The sequence below is a fragment of the Toxorhynchites rutilus genome, chromosome 3 (assembly GCF_029784135.1).
Source record: "Toxorhynchites rutilus septentrionalis strain SRP chromosome 3, ASM2978413v1, whole genome shotgun sequence".
Lineage (NCBI taxonomy): Eukaryota > Metazoa > Arthropoda > Insecta > Diptera > Culicidae > Toxorhynchites > Toxorhynchites rutilus.
In genome coordinates, this window is record NC_073746.1 from 41,967,078 (window position 1) to 41,982,750 (window position 15,673).

The 15,673-nt window shown below is 41.4% G+C and overlaps 2 protein-coding genes across 2 annotated transcripts; both read left to right on the plus strand.

Annotated features, from left to right (window-relative positions):
- Positions 1-17: 17 nt before the first annotated feature.
- Positions 18-1,055, plus strand: LOC129773062 (uncharacterized). The gene has a single exon (XM_055776613.1). The coding sequence runs from the start codon at positions 18-20 to the stop codon at positions 1,053-1,055; it is 1,038 nt and encodes a 345-aa protein (XP_055632588.1).
- Positions 1,056-3,139: 2,084 nt separating this feature from the next.
- Positions 3,140-3,877, plus strand: LOC129773063 (uncharacterized). The gene has a single exon (XM_055776614.1). It carries the CDS (start codon positions 3,140-3,142, stop codon positions 3,875-3,877), a length of 738 nt encoding a protein of 245 aa, XP_055632589.1.
- Positions 3,878-15,673: the final 11,796 nt, after the last annotated feature.

Sequence of the window (15,673 nt, forward strand, 5' to 3'; positions counted from 1 at the left end):
CGACAGCAATTGTTAAAATGAAGGATGTAGACAACAACAATCATTTCGCCAGAGCTCTTTTAGACAGTGGGTCTCAACCGAGTTTCGTTTCTGAAGCACTCTGCCAGAAGTTACGTTTGAAACGTACAAAAGTTAATTCATCGATCAGCAGAATCGGACAGTCCACAGTGAACGTACACTACGGAATCTCTTTGTCGCTCTCTTCTCGTTTCGATACTTTCTCCACCAGTTTGGAATGTCTGGTATTATCGAAGCTCACCGTGTCCTTGCCTGGGCACCACATCATCGTCGTACGTTGGATCATTCCACGAAATCTTCCTTTAGCAGACCCACAGTTTAACATCAGCAAAGGTATCGACAACATCATCGGTGCTGAACTGTTCTACCATTTACTAGAACATCAGCAATTCTCACTTGGCCTCGAATACCCTATCCTTCAGAAGACATTCCTTGGATATATTGTATGTGGAAAGCTGGAACAGCTATCCTCGGAACCACCTATAACACAAACCAGTATGATATGTGCAGAACAGCAGCTCGACGCTCAACTTCAACGGTTTTGGGAGGTCGAAAACATCGAAGACGTCAAGGAACACAGTAACGAAGAACAAGCTTGTGAGGAGCACTTCCTACAAACAACTTCCAGGGAGGTTGATGGTCGCTTCGTCGTTCGTTTACCATTGCGAGAAGATATGATAGCGTTAATGGGCGATTCGTACCAGCCCGCCCTCCGTCGATTCCTGGCAATGGAGAGAAAGCTCGCTTCCAACGATAAACTTCGCCGGGAATACCTTAGTTTCATGGAGGACTACGAGAAATTGGGTCACATGGAGGTTTGCTCGCGCGCGTCGTGTAGCCCACAGTATTTCCTGCCCCATCATGCCATTCAACGTCCGGAGAGTTCAACTACGAAGACTCGAGTGGTATTTGATGGATCATGTCGCTTCTCCACACAACATTCGCTCAACGACGTTTTGAAAATTGGTCCAACGGTTCAACCTGCTTTGTACTCCATCGTAATAAACTTCCGCATGCCAGATCTGGATTCATCCTGAGGATCGCAGATTTCAACAAATCTTGTGGCGCCGAGATCCATCTGAACCGATTCGCACGTATTGCTTGAAAACGGTCACGTATGGCTTAGCCAGTTCTCCGTATCACGCAACCAGGGTGCTGAACCAGCTAGCCTCAGAGGAAAGGAGCCGGTTTCCATTGGCGGAGCCAATAATCAGGAAAGGCACGTACGTCGACAACGTAATTGCTGGACATGTTGATCATGAAACTCTCAAGGAGGCCTGCGCGTAATTGATCAAGATCTTCCAGTCTGCTGGATTTGTACTTCGCCAGTGGGCGTCAAACAGTACGACAGTTCTCTCCAACGTTCCCAAGGATCTATGGGAGACTTCTACAGAATTAGAAATAGATCAATCCCTCGCTGTGAAGACTCTAGGACTGTTGTGGTTTCCCCAGCAGGATTCGTTCAAATTTAAAGTACCTGCATTGCCTGAGCTGAATGTGGTTACCAAACGTGTCGTTGTATCAGAAATGTCACAACTATTCGATCCCCTCGGCTTTCTTGGACCCGTAGTCGTCATGGCAAAAATGTTTATACAAACCCTCTGGGCGGAGAACATGTCATGGGACACCGAGTTATCGGACAAACAAAGCACATGGTGGAGAGAGTATCGCAACGACATCACAGCACTGAGGACACTGGAGGTCCCTAGGGGGGTGCTGTGGAACATAAGCCAGGATTACACCTTGCATTGCTTCTGCGATGCATAAAAAAAAAGGAAACGGATGTGCCGTATATGTCGTGTCACCAGATGAGACTAGCCAGCTATAATCTCATCTTCTCACCTCAAAATCTCGAGTTGCTCCTCTCCGTGGACTCTTCTTCTTCTTCAATGGCACTAACGTTCCTAGAGGAACTTCGCCGTCTCAACGTAGTATTACTTGCGTCATTTTTATCAGTACTTAGTTGAGATTTCTATGCCAAATAACACGCCTTGAATGCATTCTGAGTGGCAAGCTCTAGAATAAGCGTGATCACAGTGCAAGTCGGAGGAAATTTCTTTGACGAAAAATTCCCCCGACCAGAACGGGAATCGAACCCGAACACCCGGCATGTTAGTTATGACGCTAACCACTCGGCCAAGGGAGCACAGTCTCCGTGGACTCACTATTCCCCGATTAGAGCTTTGTGCAGCTCTCCTCGGAAGCCAGCTTGTTAACAACCTTCGTATCAACACTCTCTTCAATGGGCCGGTTGTGTTTTGGACTGACTCAACCATCGTGCTGCACTGGATCAAATTCACGTCAAACAAGTGGAAAATCTTCCAACCGAGTGGCAGAGATCCAACGTCTGACGAAGGATCACGAGTGGCGACATGTTACAACAGAATCAAATCCTGCAGATCTAATCTCACGAGGAATCCTTGCAACTAAAATTATAAATGAACATTTTTGGTGGCACGGTCCAGGCTTCATCAGAACCGCGAAAGGGCTCTGGCCGCAGAATATAATCCCAGCATTGAGTACCCTGGATGTTGAGGAAGAAGCTCGTCTACTCGTTTCACTTCATGTCAACGAAGTAGATTCCTCGATTTTCGAAAGATTCTCCGAGTTGGGCAAAATAATTCGAACTGTCGCTTACTGCTACCGCTTCTATACCAACTGTATGCTTCCTAGTGATAAACGTCTCACAAGAGCTCTCTCTCCAAATGAATACAACATCGCTTCGAAATGTCTAGTTCGTTTGGCTCAGCGATCAGAATTCCCAGCAGAAATTCGCATCTACGGGAGGAAAAGCAACCTTTCGAAGAGTACAGCCAAATCTTCACTCAAAAATCTAAACCTATTCATGGATGATTTTGATCTGCTCAGGCTCGATGGCCGCCTAAGAAACCTAAATGCACCTTTTGACACACGGTTTCCTATTCTACTCCCCGCCAAACATACTATCAGCTGGATGATAGCCCGATCGATACATTTACAAACGCTCCATGGTGGTCCGAGGCTCTTACTGGCCACGATACGTCAGCGATTCTGGCCACTACAGGGTCTTCAGTTAGCTCGCAGAGTTGTGCGTAAATGCATCACTTGTTTCCGATGCCAGCCTCGACTATCGCAACAGATCATGGCACCCTTACCGTCAGTGCGCATCACTCCAGCTCGAGTATTCTCACATTCGGGTATGGATTACTGTGGGCCGTTCCTCGTTCGTCCGTTAAGTGGAAGGGGAGCGTCGGTGAACATCTACGTTGCTTTATTCGTATGCTTGGTGGTGAAGGCCGTGCACCTTGAAGTCGTCTCCGATTCGTCGTCCGCCTCGTGCATAAACGCCGTCAAACGCTTCGTCGCTCGTCGCGGTCGTGTTCTACAGTTGCACTGCGATAATGCAACTGCGTTCGTCGGCGCGGATCGCGAATTGAAGGCTTTGCGACAGGAGTATCTAAGGCAGTTCCGGACGAAAGAATGGGACAACTATTGCTCGGAGAATAGCATCACCTTCTGCTTCATACCCGCCCGCTCTCCACATTTCGGAGGAATTTGGGAGGCAGGAATAAAATCATTCAAACATCATTTTCGTCGAATAATTGGACAGAAGTCGTTTACTATGGACCAATTGCTAACCATCGTAGTTCAAATTGAGGCTATCCTCAATTCTCGCCCACTTTCGCCGATTTCCGAATCTCCAGATGACCTCTCCGCCCTTACTCCCGGTCATTTCCTGATTGGAGTGCCCCTACTATCAATTCCAGAACCAGATCTCACCGAGTTAAACACCAATCGTCTTACTCGTTTACAGGAGATGAAGCGCTCGATACAAGACCTCTGGCGTCGATGGTCTCGTGACTACGTAAGTCAGCTATAACAACGCAGCAAGTGGAAACGTTCCTCGACAGATATTCGTAATGGTCAGCTAGTTCTTCTCCGCCAAGATAATTCTCCACCGCTTCAGTGGCCCTTGGGCAGAATCGTAGAGGCGACTACGGGTAATGATGGACATACACGAGTGGTTGTCGTGCAAACAGCTTCTGGTCGTTACAAACGTGCAGTCACCGAAGTTGCAGTGTTGCCAATCGATTGTCATGAAGAAGATACATCTCAGAGGTCATCAAGCCAACAGCAGAATTCCATGGAGTGAATGTTTGTTGAAACGGACTGTTTCAACTGGGGCCGGAATGTTGACGCTAAAATAAAACCTGAAAAAGAGAAGAAAATATAAATATAAAATGAACTATAAAATGTACATAAGCCAAAATAACACAAATACTTACCAAACTTATACTTACCCTGATCTACACGAAAAACGTCAACGTCGGCAATAACGGCAATAACGTCAAATTGAATTGTCACAAATGTTCATTCCAATAAACCACGTCGAAGTAATCGGATGTATTTTTTAGTGTTCTCGAAAGAAGTGATGTCGAAGTGATAAAATCACACCAGTCGTATTAATTCGAACATTCTACTACAGAGATATTCTTGAACGAATGAAAAACTATCCTTTCCCTTTGGATTATGAGCACATCGATGGGCAGTTGTGAAAGTAAGAATATGTTCTATACAATATCCAGTCTTTGCTCTGACAAATGCATTGTTTCATGACAGAGTTACAGCGTTCCAAAAATCACCCAAAATTTACGATGTCGCATTCTGATCCTTCATTTTTTTTTTGTTGAGTGCAGTTCTTTGTCTCCTTCGGTATATGATCGATCACTGCAAATGCCGATTCATATTCACTCTGTATTTCCGATTCACCTTTAGTCGGTAGCGCAATACGAAACCTTTTCCGCCATAGTTCGGAGAATATTCTAAGGGTCCTTATCGAACATTCTGCTTTGAGTGTCTAGATGACTTTCAAAGTGCTCGCGGGGAAAAGTGACATCAGACAACTTACGATTCATTCATTCCAAACTATGGAATCAAGCTCAAATCTCAACTATGAAAGAATTATTGAACATTTCTTGCGACCTATTTTTTGCCTTAAATTGACCTTAATTCAAAAGTACGCTACTTAGAACGATTTAATTGCATTCATTTGAAAGATGAGAAAATTTTGCGGAAAAGAGCTGATAGAAAGAAACAAGCTTATCATGTATTTTTAGCAGAAGAAATACAAAAAATTGATTTTACACGAAAAATTATACTGACATTATTATCCTAAGACCAACTGTTCTCGAGATAGAACAAAATCCATATAAAATCATATTTGATGAAAAAAGTTACATGCGGAATAGCATGAAATCTCAACCATAATGGAATCGTTTAATTTTTATAGTTTTGGTCTATGAACGTTTAAGCATAACCCCTATCTATAAAAGTCATAGGATCATAGGAACGTGAGTTATTTTCAGAATATGTATTTCAATGAAGAAGAATGATATAAGTAAAACTATATGAAGCACTCTCAGGCAGCTCAATCCGTTTATTGATAAATACGGAATACTCAGGTTTGGCGGAATGTTTTAAAAGTCTTGAATGTGGAACAGTTTTTATTTAATTTAGAATGTATCGGTGATTATATTTGTGAAAGTCTTTATTATTCGTGTCCACGTGGACAAAATCTATAACCCCTCCCCCCCCTCTACGTGGACAAGCGTGGACATTTTCATAACCCCTACCCCCCCTAAAGTTGTCCACGTGGTATGTGGACAGCCCCTAATAACCTTGAAAATTTGTGTTGGAATACTATTTACCAAATTCTGCTGAGCAGTGAATTCCTCGGTATTTTTGAATTTTACCGAAATTGCGACCTTGAGCTCTTGAATCGTGGTGTACCGTTTTCCTTTAGTGTATATTCTGCGTACAAGGATCCCCCCCTAAGATTTTCAACAGTATTCAAATCTGGAGAGCGAGCCGGCTGCTCCAAAAAAATAAGTTTTTGGTCCTTAACACATTGCTTAGTTTCCTTGCTGATATGAATATGATATGATATGTGAATTTTTTGTGACGATATCCACACAAAAACGGTAGGAGAGAGGATTCCAGAAATATATGTAATCCTTGAATGATGTGAAAGTTATCTTGAGCTTTCCGGTTGCACAGAATCCCGCCCAAACCATGCACGAGTCTCCATCAAAAGTCGTGGTTAACAAACACTGTTCCTTCTTCCGTAAATCACACCAGTACCCGTTGAAACCATCAGAACCATCCTAATTGAACTTGTTTTCGTCAGTAAAGATAACCTATAGATTGAAGAACTTTTCGTTATGGTATATAGCAAAATGTATTCTGTTGGAAGCATTCTTTGTCCCACTGTCGGTTCATGTGAGCTTTAGTAAAACTCAGACGTCTTCCGATGTGAGATGGTGTAAGATGAGAAGTTTTAACCTTTTAAGCCCTCTTCATGTGAGGATTTTTTACCCGAGCAGTTAAGTAATTGAAATATTGCTTTATTTCACATGCGATTTTGAGGTATTCGAACATGTTCTAGCTATTTCCCGCTTATCTCGGTCAGAGAGCTTCGATTTATGTGGAATTCTCTTCTTCTTACCGTATCCTTGAGGATTCGCCAAATAATTGAGCACTACTTGATTGGATCGTCCAATCCGACGTGTAATTTCTCTGATACGAACATTTTCTTGGTGAAATACATCGATTTGTCTTTCTTTTCTCTCCGTGAGCACTTTTCCCTTTGGCATTTTCCAGATTTATTGATCAAAACAACTAAAACAACGGAAAAATGTAACTGGTCTTATAGAAACTTGACACTTGAAAAATACAATACCTTTTGTTTACGCTCATCGTAAACAATGTGTGCGTATACACATATGAAAATCATGCAGTGTATGGTAGTCACCAATACCAATACACTAGAATATAAGTTGAAGCATTGTTTGTTTACAATGGCACGAAGCAGCCATATCATCACCTGGTCTTATAGAAGTTGGACAGAGTGTAGCCATTCGCTCTCTACCTTCGCGTACATGTCGACAATAAAATGTTGGCACAGCTCACGATATTGTTAAATGGCGTTGTCCTGATCATGTCGAATCATGATATACTTTATACAAAGGGATGGGCCATTTTACCGCCTTTTTGTAGCCAGCATAGAAAATCATGAGCATAGAAATCATAACCTAAAATTAAAAATGAAGTGCTCCGTGCGATTCTCCAGCAGTGATTTTAATTGCAAATCGCGAATAAAGCTTCCAGATGGGTATCCAAACATCGCTTGCCAAAGGAAACTATCCAACTTAATCAAATATTAACATATATTGGGTTGGGGCAAAAGAAATGTCGTCTATTTTCAATATATGGCAACACTTAAACATATCTTGTGTTGTACTTATCGCATCGGGTCATACTATACGGGGATAATGAAGTTAAAAAAACTTATATATCATATTCAGGTAATTCCAAATTCAGAGAGTATACCCTGTTCATTGTTTATATAATTAGAATAGCCTAAAACTTTTCACGGTGTTCTAAAATCACTACGTTTTGCTAGTCCTGCTTTCTCCGGACCCGAAAGGTGTGTTCATGCCTCCCTCGCTGTGAGGCTAGGTCTAGAACAGTAGACCCTGTGGCCTTTGAGCATAAGAAATTATAATTCGTTCGCAGTGTCAACCTTGTTGTTTTGGTTCATGGTTGTTGATCATAAGTGAATTACAGCTGACAGCATAACATTGATAAATATGAGTGATGTACCATTGTCCTCATTTACGACCCTGTAGATCCTAGTTTCCACTGACCAGTAGCCAGAGGGCCTGATTCTCCTGCGCGAATGGAATGTGACAGCAATGAACTCCTCAAAGTCACATGACCCAGGACACCGTATCGCCGGAGGCGATTGCCCTGACGTGAGAGGTTCATTTTGGAGTAAAATACCCAATGAATTACAAATGGTGCAGTGTTCATTGAAATATATGTCATAGCTTGTGTTTTTTCGCAAAAGCTCTATGTATTCAATATGTTACATGAATATATATTTTTTTTGACGTAGGACTACGTCTTTCATTTCTATACCGGGGTGTAAAATCAAAGTTTCGAAAACGAAAGCGTTACGCCGGAGACCGAGATTTTGAGCGTTAATAGCTCCTAAACAACTGAACGAAATGGTATGATAAACACTTCATTCGAAAGATAAAATGTCTACCCGTTATATACTTGTTACCTTTTCATCCAAAAACTTGTTTCAATAGCCTTAAAATTGCTATCAAATCAGGCTATTGAAATCACCAATCGGTATATAAGCGAGCGCCGCTCGGAAGTCCACTCAGTTATAATTGAACAGCGATTGGAGCATGTTGTCGCTGTTGTGTTGAAGTTCATCATGAAAGCGCTGATGAACGGTGTCACCAAGAGACTTTTGGTGCACCTTAGGCCAGAAGGGAATCCATCAGGAGGAGAGTGATGCCACAAACGGTTCCTTTTGAGACATCGAAGCAGCCGCCACACACACACATATATACGTGCGGAAATTCTTTCGTTTAAATGCCATCCAGCATCGAGAAGATTCCGGAAACATATTGTCGTTGTTGAAAAATAATCTGCCAGTTCCCCATGGGAATTGAAAAATACATTCATGCAAAAGAGTTTTTTTCAAATGTTTTCTAACATATAACATATGCGACCAAATACATTTGGATTTGTGATTTTTCAATCAAGTGCAATTAACAGGTGCTTATCGAGTTAGCATTAATCACTGGTGGCCTTCGAGTATCGAAGAGAATCTGAGAAAATGTTATTGTTGCTGAAAAATAATCTGCCAGTTCCCCTGGGAATTGAAAAATACATTCATCCGAAAGAGTTTTTTTTTAAATGTTTTCTAACATATAACGCTGCGACCAAATACATTTGTTTTTTGATTTTTCAATCAAGTTCAATTAGCAGGAAAGCTTCTGAAGATTATTCTTCCCCATCAGTAGGAAATGTTCGTTTCCAATATTGGATGCGCGTGCAACGGAAAATGTTTCGCATCGCGAAAAACATAATTTTCAATCGATTATTGCTCAGTCGCCGAAAGTTTCAAACTCAGAGAGTTCATTCGCCTCTAGTTTGCCTTCCAAATTGCCATCGTAAACCACACCTTCTTTCGATTCAATCACGGACAAAAAGCATACTTAAGCGATATTCTGGTGGTGAAACGCATTCATTTTTCGTGAGAACATCGACAAGACAACATCGTTATTGAACGAGCTGAACAAGCGGAACGAGCTGGACGAGCTGGACGGCAAGGGATCGAGTGATCGAGAGATTCATCACCTGGCCAGAAAATTGGTTCCGTTTGATGCATCGGAGCACCCACCACATACACATACCCATACACACACATTTACATAAATCTTGTTATGACTTTATTTATACTAATTGTTTCGTTTCGTACATGGGCTCACCAATCAAACCATCTGGCAATCACTCATTTCAGGTCCACATAACACCAAGCCGGTTCTTTTCAGGAGCACTCCACAACTTTGGAAGAGTTCAATTGTTTTCTAAATATATATGATAATTTTATACATATACTCATCTGCTCACAGATTTACAAGAACTTTCAGCAATCTTGCAATTTATTCATTTATCCATTCATTATGAATTGATTCAGATACAACTTCAAACAAATGATCACTAAATCAACGATAGTCCTACGTCACCCTTGCGGTTATACCACAGATATAACCCACTTCCTGTTTTTATTTTAAAAATTTGCATTCCTTGTTACAAATATGTACAGGAAATAATTTCGTTTATCTTTATAAATGTTTTCCTCTTATTATAATTGATGAAAATTAAAAAGAAGGGGGAGAAGAAGACAAAAAAATATATTTTCAAATCTGTTTTTGCATAGTCCCTTTGCATTAATATGAGTGTATTTCATTTCAATTGTTTCGATTTCGTATCCGTGTTTTGATTCCGCATTCGTTTTTGACTTAGTATCCGGTTCTGATTCCGTAATAATTACGCTAAAAGTTTATCGGAAGATTGACTATTCTTTATAGTAGCTTAAGTAGCTTTTCGTATTTTTTGAAAGTCTGATTTGTGTTTATGGAGAAAGGAAACGGTATGCTGAATTCAGTTTTTCGTATCAGTTAGAATCAACTATTGTAAACTTACATTTTAATTTTGTACCGCGTTATAGCGGCTGCAAAAGATGTACAGGGTTTTCCATTTCGGGCTTCCGAAAGTATACATCCCTGCGCTGACAACCGTTCGACATAGCTGTCAACCGAAGCGTCATATCGTTAGTTGAATGTCTGCCATTTTACAATATGGATCGTTTTAGCATCGCACAACGTGTTAATTTTGTTAAATTATACTATAAAAACGATGAAAAACCGGAAAATGTTTTTCGAGCATTACGGACGGATTTTGGTCGTCATGGACGGCCTACAGAGCACACAATCGCTAATGTAGTGCGTAAATTCGAACAAACTGGATCCGTAGCGGATATTGTGAAACCTGTGCATCATCGCAATGTGCGTTCGGCCGAAAATATTGCTGCTGTTGCTGCCAGTGTGGAGGATGACCCGAATGTTTCGATTCCACGGCGTGCTCAGCAATTGGGCTTGTCAAACACATCGTTGTGGCGAATTTTGCATTTGGACTTGCACCTACCTCCATATAAAGTCCAACTGGTGCAAAAATTAGAGCGTGGTGACCATGGAATGCGTCGGGCATACGTCGATTGGGTGAACGAACAACAGCAGCAAAATGCTGAATTTTCGCATCAAATTTTCTTCAGCGATGAGGCACATTTTGAGCTCGGTGGCTATGTGAACACCCAAAATTGCCGTATATGGGGCTCCGAAAATCCACACGTGATTGTTGAGAGGCCATTGCATTCGCCAAAAGTCACTGTTTGGTGCGCATTATGGTCTGGTGGAGTAATCGGGCCGTATTTATTTGAAAATGAGGACGGCGAGACGGTAACTGTGAATGGTGAGCGCTATGGCCGAGTGTTAACCAATTTTTTTTTGCCACAAATTGAAGATATGGATACGGATGACATGTGGTTTCAGCAGGACGGCGCTACGTGCCTCACAACACGACCGAACATGGCCATATTGCGAACGAAATTTGAGGGACGCATAATTTCGCGTTTTGGTGATGCCAATTGGCCATCCAGATCATGCGATTTGAACCCGCTAGACTTTTTTTTTGTGGGGTTATGCGAAAGACCGTGTCTATGCCAATTCTCCGCAAACTCTTGAATATTTGAAAGACAACATTCGTGAAGTTATGACCGAGATATCGCCCCATATGTGCCGAAAAGTCATCGAAAATTACCTGTTCCGGATCAAGGTGTGCGAGGAAGCCCTAGGTGGACATTTGAATGATGTTGTATTCCACACATAATGGCATAAACCAAACTTTAATTTGAAATAAAAGTTTCATCGAAATTCGAATTCTAAGTGTGTTTTATTTCAATTTACTTTCGGAATTTAAAGTTGGAAAACCCTGTATATTCTTGTCATTAGTAATAGCATACCAAATACTTGAACTCACTACATGTTAATAATAAATATAAATTATATCAAAATTCACAGTTTAGCTGGATTGCATTCGAAATTGTATAATTTTTTCCGAAAATTTTCACAAAGTAAATGATTAATTCATCTTTGAATCTGGAGTAGCAAATGCCCGTTTGGAACGGCGAATTATTAGAGATCGTTCAAATCTATTGGAAATGCCTAATACTATTTTTGGCTAACATTGCTGGTACTAGTCGATAACAAATGAGGATACGACTTCAAAAGTCACAAAATGGCATGTTTTTCCACTGCAATCGCCCACGAGAATTGAGTGAGTGTTCATGTGAGTTCATTCAAGGTAAAAATCTCACCCAGTCGCCTTCCGGAATTGAGTGAGGCAATTTTTCCGAGCTGTCACCACTCATTCGCGCATCAGAATCAGCCCCAGAGGGTTATACAGAGTCATGCTTTGGTGGCTTGAAGCGACTGGGAATATAAACACTTCTCATCATTTTGCGCTATTCTTAAAAGAAACGCTTCTGTTAATCGAAAAAAGTTTCATTACTTGCTCATGCTCGGGATAAGCGCAGCTGTCATCTTTAATGGAGAATGTTTCGCTACGGGCAAAAGAAACCAAATTACATACAAAATTCCAGAACGACAATTACTTTCTTGGTGACTGAATAAACGAAATAAACTCTTTCTGTGAATCTCAATAACCTCGAAAAGAGTAGCATTGCTTCATTATGATCAAGATTAGCGTAAATGCAATCCTAGTTTGGAGGTAGTTTTTTGGCAGTTCAATACATTGATGCAATGTCAAAGGCACCAATGAAACCCTTTATGACGAAGGAAAACAAACGATGTTAACACTAAACCTACCGATGTTTCATGTAGACCTATTCCTACCACAGCGGGTAAAGTGACCCTTTTGTAAACAGTTAGTGAACAATGACTCGTTTATATAGTTTTGTTGAGAAACGTGGCATACCTCATTTTTCCTTTATATTTCGACATTTTGGGATAACAATTATTAGCAAAATATTGAAATTACAATTTTTGACACGCAAAATAGCACTGTAGCTTGGAATGGTTACTGTTAGCTCGCTTGGATAGTCAGCAATACAATTAACTCTGATCATTCACTATTCATTCACAAATACAACAAAATGTATAAAGCAATAGTAAAAAATGTGTAATACAATGGTTTTGTATCACAACCACACATACAAATCTTTCTGATCTATCTATATATATTTATATATAAATGGAGTGATGTCTGTCTGTCTGTCTGATTCTTATAGACTCGGAAACTACTGAACCGATCGACATGAAAATTGGTATGTAGGGGTTTTTGGGGCCGGGGAAGGTTTTCGTGATATTTTGAGACCCCTCCCCCCTCTCCAAGGGGGGGCTGCCATACAAATGAAACACAAATTTCTGCATTACTCGGAAATTAACCAAGCAAACGAAACCAAATTTGGCATGTGGAGGTTTTAGGATGCAATAAATGTTTCTATGGTGATAAGATACTCCTTCCCCCTCTCTTAGAGGGGGCTGCCATACAAATGAAACACAATTTTTTGCATTACTCGGAAATTAATCAATCAAACGAAACCAAAGTTGGCATGTGAAAGTTTTAGGGTGCAATAAATGTTTCTATGATGGTTAGACAGTCCTTCCCCCACTCAAAGGGGGGGCTGCCATACAAATGAAACACAAATTTCTGCATTACTCGATAATTAATCAAGCAAATGAAACCAAATTTGGCATGTGGAGGTTTTAGGATGCAATAAATGTTTCTATGGTGATAAGATACTCCTTCCCCCTCTCTTAGAGGGGGCTGCCATACAAATGAAACACAATTTTTTGCATTACTCGGAAATTAATCAATCAAACGAAACCAAAGTTGGCATGTGAAAGTTTTAGGGTGCAATAAATGTTTCTATGATGGTTAGACAGTCCTTCCCCCACTCAAAGGGGGGGCTGCCATACAAATGAAACACAAATTTCTGCATTACTCGATAATTAATCAAGTAAATGAAACCAAATTTGGCATGTGGAGGTTTTAGGATGCAATGAATGTTTCTATGGTGTTAAGATACTCCTTCCCCCTCTCTTAGAGGGGGCTGCCGTACAAATGAAACACAAATTTTTGCATTACCCGAGAATTAATCAAGCAAATTAAACCAAATTAGGCATATGGAAACTTTAGGGTGCAATGAATGTTTCTATGGTGGTTAGATACCCCTCCCCCCTCTCTTAGGGGTGGCTGCCATACAAATAAAACACAAATTTCTGCATTACTCGAGAATTAATCAAGTAAATGGGCGGGACGAAGTTTGCCGGGTTAGCTAGTATCATATAAATATCTGCAAGGGTCAAATGACCCGTTGCGGTAGTTAGGGCAGATTACATATATTTCTCAGTAAAAAAAAATAACAAGAGAGGAGTAAACACTGAAAAATACATTCGATGTATGTTTTAGGAAAAGTAGTGTAGGCAAATGATGTTGTGACAATGTAATTTGCAAGAAAATTTTGACTAAAAGTTTAAAATGGGTCATTTGACCCCTCGTTACAGCTTTAGTGCAAGCTGCTTGGAGTAATGAAAGAGACAGAATATTTGCCTCAGCAGAGATTCATTACTCATACCGTAGCGCAAATATTTCCCTCTGGCTCTTTCCCCCCCCCCTTTTTTATATTTATCATCACGGTTGCATAATTTGCACCACCAAACAATCGTCCATAATAGCATCAAAAAATTAAGCGATTGTGGCATCGCGACAGTGCCACTGCATATGGGAGCAGATACAAATGGGGTTTCAGCGTAGCGAAGATGTACTATTTTTATGTACCGGTTAAGGAAGTACGCACGTACGCAAAAAAATATCCATATATTGATGGCTTGAAGCAATTGAATACACACACTCTTATCTCCGCTTTGCACGCTTCTCAACAGAAGCCCTTTCTTTTAATATTGCCGGTCTAGATTAGCTTAGCTGTCATCCTTGGTGGAGAGAGTTCAATTCTCTTTTACTTCATTTTCCACTTGAAATATTCAAACATTTGGAGGAATAATTCACCACAACAAAGAGGCAAACCACACTTAGTGCTCGTCACCGTCACCGATAACGCAAAGTATTCACATATTCGATCAAACCCATTTACCTGCCATGCTCAGAGCTCCTGTTACTACGCGACCCACCAGGAATTGCACAGCACGCAGCTGATTACAGTGGTAGCCCTGGCACAGCACGCGTGTGTTCCTTGTCATGCGTGTAAATGGCCAACGGGACGGAAACATCACCCAATCATGTAAGAAGATTGGCGCTGAGATGTGGACCGCAGATTGTGACCATATGGTTCTCCCAGGCGTCATCTTCTCCCAACTCTCGCCAAATGTGTACGGCTGTTGTAATCCGCTTATCTCGTCATTTCAGGACTGCTCCATACCTTTTGTTGTCGTCCTTTCCAGTCCGGGTTCGGGGGGGACCGTATGCTCCAAGACAAAAGCACATCGAATCTATCGGTACACATTTATCAAACGAAAGTACGGACTGTGGAGTCCTAAATAAGCGATACAAATTCAAGTGTGGACATATTCATGCGGGGAGGGGGACGAGTGTGAGACTGGGGGCAGAAGTTTTCTCCTCGGAAGCCAACGAGGTGTACATCCGTCTGTATGAGAAATGATGGGCCAGATTCATCGTTTCGCATTCGCCGACCAACTTTTGGAACGAAATCTCGACCACTGTTTTGCTCGTTTAATCACTTCAATCTCAATTATCTTCCGCTGTGAGTTGAACTTTGCCAGCAGTTGGTGATGCTGCAGCAAACGTATCGTAGTTTCGTAGTTTCGGGCCAGGCTACGTGTGTGGTTGGAAATAGCGAAACATTGCTCCAAAGCGTCAGGGGGTGGGCGCAACGGAACTATTACCCGTGGAATGATTAATTTTTCTCTTCGAGTTCGTGGCCCCTGAGAAGGTGCATTCTGACGTTCAGACCAGATCAACGGAGAACAACGGACTTTTCGCGCCGAGGGCGAAATCTCCCCCCACCCTACCCATCATCATGCCGAACGTTTCCACTCGAACGCTTACATATTGTTGTTTCTAATTCATTTTTCATAGAGTTGTCAAGTTCGGAGCACACATAGCACACATCAAGGAAACAACACTTTTGCTAATGATGGAACACCGGATTGAGGGAGGGGGAGGGGGGAATGAGTTTGGCATCCACCCGGGCCAA